Genomic DNA, 10,000 nt, shown 5'->3' with positions numbered 1-10,000 from the left:
TCATGTGAAATGGAAGAGAAAAATAAAACACTGACATGTAAATGATCAGGTGCCTCCACATCCCAAGTGTATGGCACGTAGGGGAGGGTATTGATAAGAAATTATCGATATCAATGCCATTATCGATTCTTCTTATCGATACAATTCTTTATCAATTCTCTCATCAGTTGTAAATGTGTTAGTATGTCCCTGGGAAAGACAGGGGGTGGTGAGTAGGGTTGGGTACCGAGAACCGGTTCCTATTTGGAACCGGTTCCTAACGTCCGGTTCTGGAACCGTTAAGGAGATTTTGAATTTCGATTCTTTTTTCGGTTCCGAGTGCCCGCACTAGTTTGTTTTCGGGGCGTGTATTACTCCGCTCGGCGTCCTCCGCGCCTCCGCTAGCAAGAACATCACTTGTCCGAACATGGACCACAAAAAACACCCTAAAGTCTGGCTTCATTTTAATTTGAAAGAGGACGGAGTAGCACAGTGCAACATCTGCGAAAAAACAATTTCTGCCAATGGAGGATGCACGACAAAAATGACAAAACACCTTCGCCTGCATGGTGTAACACTAATCGAGTATACTGTGTTTAACTCGTTGCGTCGCTCTCCTGCTCCCGTTGCTTCCTCCACTTCGGACAGTCAACCTTCATCATCAGCCAGCAACTCCTCGTTGCAAACAGAATCAGGTACATGGAAATTATGGTTGTCTTATTCTTGTCTTATTATGTGGTGAAAAGGCTGCATCCCCTTTCAGAAGTAGACTTGGCGTGGCGACTTTTTTCACGAACATGGCATGTCCTTTCGACAACGATCCCGTGGATGAAGGTGCAGTGTTTCTGCGCAGAGACTTAAATATTCGTCGGGAGATGGTTACAAGACGCGCATAGATGTTTTACCTGTTTGAACAATGTTTTTATATTTCATCTTAAGCTGCTGCCAAGTGCGTTTCTCCCCCGCGGGATTGTACCTAAATGAAATAAATTAATAGGCTACCATTCAAGCAGTTTTCCCCTGTAATATTATTGTGATTGCAACGGACTCCATTTAGACTTACGTATTGACCCGAGCAGGAATGTTCTCTCCCAGGCCGTCTCCCTCTCCTTTGCCACTGCAGCGGTGTTGCATTTATTATTATTATTATTATTTTGAACATGTTCAAACTCGCTGTATGAATGCATTAAGATTTCCAATTCAACTGGGGTGAAAAACGCAGCCCGACGCTTCCCCGTTGCCATGGTGACTCGTCAAATCGGGGCTACATTGACGCTGTCTTTTTACAGCTGTGGGTCACGCGCTTACCTCCAGGTGAAACTACTCCGAGTTGATCAAACTGACTCAAATCAGCTGTTCTGGAACCCAAAACTCAGAGTTTCCTGTCTCAGAGTAGATCCACTCAGAGTTCAGGGTAAGACTTGGAGTTTGTTGAACCTGCTTCATGAAACGGACCCCTGGTAGCTACTTGTTATCTACACAGTAACAGTTCAGATTTAACTGCTGACAGATTTGTCTTTGGCAAAGTGCTCATTTCATTTGAAAACATCACTATATATATATATAGTGATATATATATATATGGACACATGTTAAAGTGTTTTTGTGTATTTGTTGCACATTGCTCTTATGCTCTGTTCAAAAAATTTACTAGAGATATCTTATGTCTTAAGAAAATGGCAAATACTTGACATCAATATGTGCACTTTTATATTGTGTAATTAGACCGATTTATGTAATGTTTTACCAATGTTTACACCTGCAAATGTACATTGTGTAGCTTTTTCAAATGAAAAAATTCTCCTGATAAATAGGCTGTGACCTGTTGACCTCCATCTCAAAGAATCGGAATCGAGAATCGTTTAGAACAGGAATCGATAGTGAGAATCGGAATCGGACTCGGAATCGTTAAAATCCAAACGATACCCAACCCTAGTGGTGAGGTGGGTGTCCCATACAATAACCCATACATAACCATACTAACCCTAAACCGTTAAACAACCTTAATCCTCACATAACCACACAGGACCAGCAGAGCTGCCAACACTCCGTTTTTCCCGGTTTTCTCCCGTATTTTAGACTCATCTCCTGCCGCCCTCCTGTTTTGTCTTTTCTCCCGGGAATCTCCCGTAATTTACAAGCCCCAACTTTGTTTGTTAATAGTAATGAGAAGCGCACAATAACAAAGGTTTTATTTTCAAAGCTTAGACCGGAAGCCGCTGCAGCTCCGTTAGTTTAACAGAAGCTGAAACAAACGGCAAAATGTTTTTAACTGTAAATTATACAACACGTAGATCCAACCGAGCAATCTGATCTGAACGTTTAGAATGTGCTCAAATGAGAAATTGAGCTGAAAATATTACTCCGCCGATATCTTATTGCCTGGGTCTGTGTGGTTTCCATGGCAACACGAAACGTTTCACCAAAACCCGCATCAAAAGCCGCTGTCAACTTTGTTAGCCTGCATAATGGACCGTTTGGTTGTCAACTTTGATTTCTTTGGCGACCGAAGTTCAGATAAATGGCTGAACGAGGAAGACAAGACAGAAGAGAAAAAGGAGAGATACACGAGAGTGACGAGTGAAGAGCTGGATCAGCTGGAGAGGTCAGGAAATGAAGCCGGTACGGCCCGGTCAACGTCTTGGGCCGTCAAATGTCTACAAGACTACCTGACAAACACCGGGCAAACAGCTGATTTCCCACCTGTAAGGAAAGAAGAGCTAAACAAGATTTTGAATTTTATTGAGCTTTAATTTCTATAATAAAGAGAATGAAATGCCACAGCAGAGTCAGCACCACGGACAGTACATGCTGAGGCACATTCAGCACCACGGACAGTACCTGCTGAGGCACATTCAGCACCACGGACAGTACCTGCTGAGGCACATTCAGCACCACGGACAGTACCTGCTGAGGCAGATTCAGCACCACGGACAGTACCTGCTGAGGCGGTTATTTCTGCCTTGCAGAAATGCCATACTTTCGACCGCTTTCGTCTGCTCTTGTCCATGGTAGTTCTGATTTAAGAGGTCCTTAGTTAAATTTACGGGACGCGAGAATATGAGGAATCGTTAAAGGAATTCATAACGTGTAGACACGAACGATTCCGATGGATTGAGTCATTCTGGACCGGTTCCAAACGGGAACCAGTTCTCGATTCCCAACCCTAACGGCATGAGCATAACACACACCTCAAACGCGATCCCGTGTCTGTGTCTGTGTGTGTGTGTGTGTGTGTGTGTGTACCTGTTCAACGTTTCCATGGCGATAGGTGAGTATCCTGGTGACGTTCTTGAACTCTGCGTAGCGGCTGACATTTGACTTGATGAGCAGATCGACCAATGAGCCGCGGGAATACATCAGCTAGAAGAGGAGGAGGAGGAGGAGGAGGGAGGGATAACAGGAAGTGGGGGACGATGGAAACAGTTTAACTCCTGGTTTCCTGCCGGGAGAGCTTCCTTCCTGGATTTTACTTTCCTTGTGTCACTGATTTGCTGCAACAACAGTGACTGATAATGACTCTTGTTACCAGAGCTCGTGTATACAAGACGTCTTCTGCCTCCAAGGATGTGTTTCCACCTCCAGGGGGCGATGAACCGTGTCAAATTTAACAACAACCAGTGGAATTTTTTTCAGAATTTTAAACTGTTTTGATAGACTTCACCTCAGTGCAGAATTCTGTCTGCATTAGAACTATTGGCAGGAACAGTCCAGTTACTGATCAATATCTGGAATCAAATGGACTGATCAGTTTAGAGCATTTAGCCCCACAGACCGCCACATGCTCTACTCTGTTTAGCTCAGTGCTGCCCCCGGTGGACAAAACACTGAACTGCACTCTGAGTTTGACCCCCAGCAGGCGGTGGACGGGGGTCAGATTAAAATCTCTGCAGGTTTTGGTTATCACCTGGCAAACCCTCATGGATTGCACTGTTGCAATCTACGAAAAGATCAAGAAGATCAAAACCAGGTGATTCCGTCAGCTTTTGGTGCTGAAGAGATAAAAGCTGCAGAAAATAATTCACTGCTGTCTGCTGCTCTACGAGGCGACACCACATCATTGTATTCTGTTGTGTTTTAAGGTTGTGGTTTCATATCTTTTTTATAGTGTCTTTAACCTTTGACAAGAAGTTGAAACTGTACATAATACTAATTAATTAATTAATTATTTTGGCATTGTTTAGCAGTTGTTCCATTTTTTTGCATTAGGGTGTGATGTTATGGGGTGTTGTGTTATGAAGTAACTTCATAAATGATTCCTGTAAAATGGAATCAGATTCCTGTACTGAATAGAGACCGATTACTCTAATGCAGTGCTTCCCAGCCCAGTCCCCAAGGCCCCGCTGTCCTGCAGGTTTTTGTTCCAGCTCTACTCTTTCACACCTGACCCAAATTAATGCCCATGCACTTTCATGCATGCCCTCTTCAGGTAGATCTGTTTCAGCCAATCAGCATGAAGCCCTTAAATGGATCAGGTGTGAAAGAGTAGAGCTGAAACAAAAACCTGCAGGACAGGGGGGCCTTGAGGACTGGGTTGGGAACCACTGCTCTAATGAATGGATTCAGATTACTTTAAAAATGGAATCGCTGTAAAAATGGAATCAGATTACCGCAAAGGCTGTAATCAGATGATTATTAATAATCAATAATAATAATAGTAATAATAATAATAATAGTAATAATATTAATACTACTACTACTACTACTACTACTACTAATAATAATAATGATAATAATAAAAACAATAATAAAAACAAACAAATCTTGCATTACAGATGATGTTACCTTTGACACCAGGTCGATGTTGAACCTCCGTCCTTCTTTCAGCAGCTGAGCGTAGCTGATCTTCTTCTTGACCGGCTCTGATTGGCTGGGGGCAGCAGAGGGGCGTGGCTGTCCTGACTCTGGCTCTGGCCCCTCCCCCTCTGTCTGAATGGCCTGTGTGATTGGACAGTGCAAAATGTTTAAACCACATGTTTTCTGTAACTGATGTGGCCCCCTGTCACCCCAGCTGACCTGAGGCCTGCTGGGAAAAGCCTCTACCTGTTCCTCTTCCTGTTCCTCTTCCCGTTCCTCTTCCTGTGCGTCTGCTGCTCCTTCCTGCCTCCGCTCGCCGCCCTCCTCCTCCTCCTCCTCCTTCAGCTCTGCCACAAAGAACACAGCAGGTCACACATTGAATCCGTTTACATGCACATCATATTCCGATTCGGGTCAGTATTCTGGTTAAGGTAATTTTCTGAATAAGGTGTTTATATGCGCTGCAGCAACTGGAATATTCTGTTTACATGTGACTTGGCATGTTCCCGTGTTTCTGCGTATTCCACTCTCTTATGTAATGCAATATTCAACCTGCGGGGGGCAGCAGTACGCGTATAGGCGTCTGGTCTGCCGGAAATACAGAAGAAGAAGAAGAAGTCGCTATTTCTGTGTTTTCTCCCGTCGATATCCTCCTTGATACTTTCAGTCTTTGATCAGCTGAAGGCAGACTGCAGTGTCCTGGCTCTTGCTGCTGTTCGCCATGTCGCTCTCCCCGCTTGCAGTAACCATAGCAACAAAGACACCCCAGGATTCATTGTGAGTCGAGCATGCGCAGATGTAACTGAATATTCCGGTACGGGGCATTTTCAGATTAAGGCGTTTACATGGCACAATATTCCGGTTAGAACAGGCACATGCCAGGGGTCTGATTCAGAATATTCTCCAACAGGAGTATAACCTTAATCGGGTTTGGTGTGTTTACATGACTCATGCGAAGCTGGAATATTGAGGATATTCTGAATAATACAGGAACACGGTGTGCATGTAAGTGTGCTCAGTGTCAGAAACACAGCAGGTCAGCAGAGCCATCCGCCTTTGGCTCGATACATTTTGACTGGAAAACAAGAAATGACCCAAACAGACTAAACAGATTTCCTTTCGGCTGCCAGCAAAGCAACATAAACCAAAGTCGGTCGGCTATCAGTTTTTTGTTTTATGAAGCTGGAGACCGAGAGCGGCAGCAGACATTTCTTTCCTTGCTTTCTCAACTTTCTCTTTTCCTCCGTGCATGTTTGGATATTCTGTTTTTTTTCTAGTTTAGCAATATAAGAATGTAAATCCCAGTTGAAACCTGGAAGTTGTGCAGGCCTGTTGGACCTTACCCAAACACACCCCTCTGCACCTTCACACACACACAGACACACACACACACACACACACACACTCGTCCTCCCAGCGGTCCATCCTGTGAGTGACTCTTGAACGTTTCAGACACAAACCTGCTGTGTGGGACTCGGCCGGCTCTGTCACGCCGTCTTCATCGCCTCCTCCTCTTCCTCCTTCTTCTTCTGTGGTGTTCAGAGCCTCAGGACTCCTGGCCTCGTCCTCCTCTTCCTCGTCTTTCTCACTGACGATGGAAATTCAAATCTTAGAAAAAATGCTTGCGTGTCTGTGTGGGTCTGTGTGACTGGTGCTTCCCTCAGTGAAGTTGATCTGACAGCCAATCAGAATAAGGCTACAATACACACCATTAAATCACCACTTTCATACAGTTCTGCCTGCCTGGCTGCCTGTCTGTCAGACTGTTTGTTTGTCTGTCTCTCTCATCTGTCTGCCTGTCTCTCTCTCTGTCTGTCTGTCTGTCTGCCTGTCTGTCTACCTGGTGTAGCAGTAGACCTGCACGTTGCTGAAGGGGGCGGAGTTTGTGTTTGACAGGCAGATCATCTCCTCTCCATCCTCCAACAAATTCGACCAGTCGTGGAGCTCCTCTGTCTCCGGCTGAGACCCCGCCTACACACACACACACACACACACACACACACACACACACACACACAGAACATTCTATGTTGATAAACAGAAGATAAACTTGTTCCCAAGAAATGACATCAGTAAATTAAAGGACAAACTATAATCCGGTCTAAAAGCTGCTGATGATGCAGTGATGGTGTGGTTTGACTGGTTTGACTGGTCTGACTGGTTTGAATGGATTGACTGGTTTGACTGGTTTCACTGGTCTGACTGGTCTGACTGGTTTGGCTGGTCTGACTGGTTTGACGCTGACCAATGGGCTTGACCCGCAGGTGGGACGAGCACTGGCTCAGGTAAATCACACCTGTTGAACCCCAGCAGGAATCATGGGGTGTGGAAACCAGGCGGGAAGTTTTCTGGATCTATTCAGGACGACCAGGTGTATTTTCATCACACACACACACACACTCCCGTTAGGTTGTGTGTTGTGACGACACACACCTCATCTCATCTGTTTAACCAGGTGAGCTCTCAGGCTGAACCACTCTAACTCTGCAGTAACGATCACATCATCATCACAATGATTACAGTAATCTGATTCCACTGATTATAGTAATCTGATTCTATCTCATAGTAATCTGATTCTATCTCACAGTAATCTGATTCTATTTTCACAGCAATCCAGATTAATTTTTATAGTAATCTGATTTTGTATAGTATCCATGCGACGCTGTGGCAGAACTGCAACCACAGAAGCGAAAATGAAATTATCTGATTGCGTTTACCTTCTGAACAGGTTCTTTCAAAGTAAAAGACCTCATGTCTGCCTGCTGTTCCATGTTTCTGCCACCAGGTGGCGCATTGATTATATTAAGCCGGGATGATGGACTCACCGTGTGCTCCTGGATCCAGGACAGCAGGCCGTTGAAGGTGAAACTTGCCCAGCTTCCTGCATAGTAACTTTTCCTGTACACACACATTTCACAATAAAAGTCCCCTGCACATTAGCAACACACACACACATTTTAAAGGAATACTGCAACGTTTTGGGCAGAATCGTCCTGGGGCGCTGTGTCAATCAGACAGCTGCTGCTTTTTTCACTCTGACAGAGCCAGGCTAACGACTCCCATAGACTTCCAGTCTTTAAGCTAAGCTAACAGGAAATGCTATCCATAAGAACTGAACCAGTGGACGCCAAGAGGTGGAACTGGTGTCCAACATCTGGTCTCAGTCTGGGGACATCGGGAGAAGGGGTTTCGCCCAAAACATGGGAATATTCCTTTAATGTTTAATATTAATAATTATAAAAATGTATTAATAAGACAGAGAGACAGACAGGCAGGCAAGCAAACAGGCAGGCAGACAGACAGACAGACAGACAGGCAAGCAAACAGACAGACAGACAGACAGACCTGTCAAGGTGCAGAACTCTCTGTCCGACTCGAGCGCAGGCCGCTGCTACAACTGACTCTGCTAAACCTGAGGAGACAAGGACACAAGGAAAGGAAACAAGGGCACAAGGAGAGGAGACAAGAGGAGGTGAGGATGATTGAAAGGAGACAGAACAGCTCCATTACAGCTCCTCTCTCCATCCATCCTGCTGTGTGTGACCTCGCTCGCCCAAGGTTCCAACACACACACACACACCTACTGCTGACAGCTGCAGACAATGAGAAAGTGATTTATGTGTTGGAGGGATATCTAACCATATGACACACACACACACACACACACACACACACACACACAGGGCTGTGTAGAGGCTGCAGCTGATGTGAGAGCAGCACTTTCAGTTTCATCATTACATTATCAATATTCATTACATTATCAATATCTGTATCAGTATCTGATGATCAGCTGATCAGTCCCACGTGATTTCCACATTTCAAAACTCTTTTTCCCCTGAAGCTGCACCACGCAAAGCCAAACCAAAAAAAAAACAAAAAAAACACACACACAGATCGAACACGCCGTCTGTCTGAATCCAGCTGGCAATGAGAACCATGTAGACTCAGCCATCAGATTTGATGATCAGCTCCTGTCTCCGTCTGTTAGCTGGCAGTGTCGTGTATCCTGATATTTGGCGCGGCGATGCCGTATCGATGCACGGACGCTGAGTATCGACGTGTCACCGAGAACGGCTGCCAGGTTTCTGACAGGGCTGGCCGGCCTGTCTCACCTCACTGCCGGCCTGTCTCACCTCACTGCCGGCCTGTCTCACCTCACTGCCGGCCTGTCTCACCTCACTGCCGGCCTGTCCCACCTCACTGCCGGCCTGTCTCACCTCACTGCCGGCCTGTCTCACCTCACTGCAGCGAACACAATGAAGACCTGATCCTTCTGGACAAAACGGGAGGTGACAGAGTTTTCCCTTGGCGACAGAAAGTTGAACGTTGAAAAAGGTAATAAATCCCAAAACATGTTCATACTAGTCACGGCTCCAAATGCCCACCTGCAACCTGCAATTTGCAGAAAAATTTTCAAGATTGCAGAAAAAATAAAAACAACTTGCAATTTTGCAGGCAAAAAAAAATCCAGGTAATTTTGTTCTTTTCCACCCAATCTGGCTTGTAATAGGTCCAATAAAGAATAAAGATGGTTCTAAACAGTTTTCTCTGTGATTTCTTCTTAATAAAATCTGCGAATACCCATAAAATAATTGATGCTTCTTCCAAATATGGAAGAAGCCACAAAAATCAACGCAAATGCACCGAAGTCGGCGAACATCGGAGCCCTTCGGAAACTCAAGGCAAGAAAAAAAGTCCGGAATTGAGATTTGAAATAATCCGTCTTTAATTCACACGATGTAAACTACATTCTTAAGATGTGCAAAGCCATGTATGATGCTGCGGTTAGCTTTGCCAGGCTAGGCAGGTTATAGTAGAGCAGTAACAGCTTGGCTTTTTGCAGAAAGTTTTTCCAGATTGCAGAAAAAAATTTTGACAACTTGCAATTTTGCAGAAACAGAAAAAAAGTATTTCAAGCCCTGCTAGTACAAACTCAGCGTATGGCAAAATGTGTTAAATCGCAGTGTTGTCATGTGGTAATAATATCGTGTGGCGGGGCCTCTGGTGATTCCAGAGAGCTGAAAAACTAATGCAGCCTGTCCAATCAGACTTCACAGAGGGCCACCCAAAGGTCAAAGGTCAAACTTCATATTCAGGCCAATATCTCCAGCATGTAGAGACAAATAATAAAACAGCTACAGCAGTATAATAAATTAAAAGAGTAGGCTAATTTCTCCACTGTAATGCAGTCTTTAAAACCAGGGGAAAACATCACTTATGCCAT

General features: G+C 44.8%; 1 protein-coding gene across 2 annotated transcripts in view; it reads right to left on the bottom strand.

Moving 5' to 3' along the window:
* Nucleotides 1-10,000, bottom strand: part of chm (CHM Rab escort protein) — a 33,936-nt gene that overhangs the window by 22,378 nt on the left and 1,558 nt on the right. For both annotated transcript variants that reach the window (XM_030068449.1, XM_030068448.1), the window contains exons 2-8: nt 8,122-8,188; nt 7,602-7,674; nt 6,617-6,747; nt 6,237-6,364; nt 5,023-5,123; nt 4,765-4,917; nt 3,226-3,342 (exon numbers count right to left, since the gene is read on the bottom strand). In XM_030068449.1, the coding sequence (XP_029924309.1) occupies nt 3,226-3,342; nt 4,765-4,917; nt 5,023-5,123; nt 6,237-6,364; nt 6,617-6,747; nt 7,602-7,674; nt 8,122-8,188 (770 nt within the window). The remainder of the gene's footprint in view (nt 1-3,225; nt 3,343-4,764; nt 4,918-5,022; nt 5,124-6,236; nt 6,365-6,616; nt 6,748-7,601; nt 7,675-8,121; nt 8,189-10,000) is intronic.

This window comes from Myripristis murdjan, chromosome 14 (genome assembly GCF_902150065.1).
Source record: "Myripristis murdjan chromosome 14, fMyrMur1.1, whole genome shotgun sequence".
NCBI lineage: Eukaryota > Metazoa > Chordata > Actinopteri > Holocentriformes > Holocentridae > Myripristis > Myripristis murdjan.
Note: the sequence above shows the minus strand (reverse complement) of the source record. Positions and strands in the feature narration are given on the sequence as shown.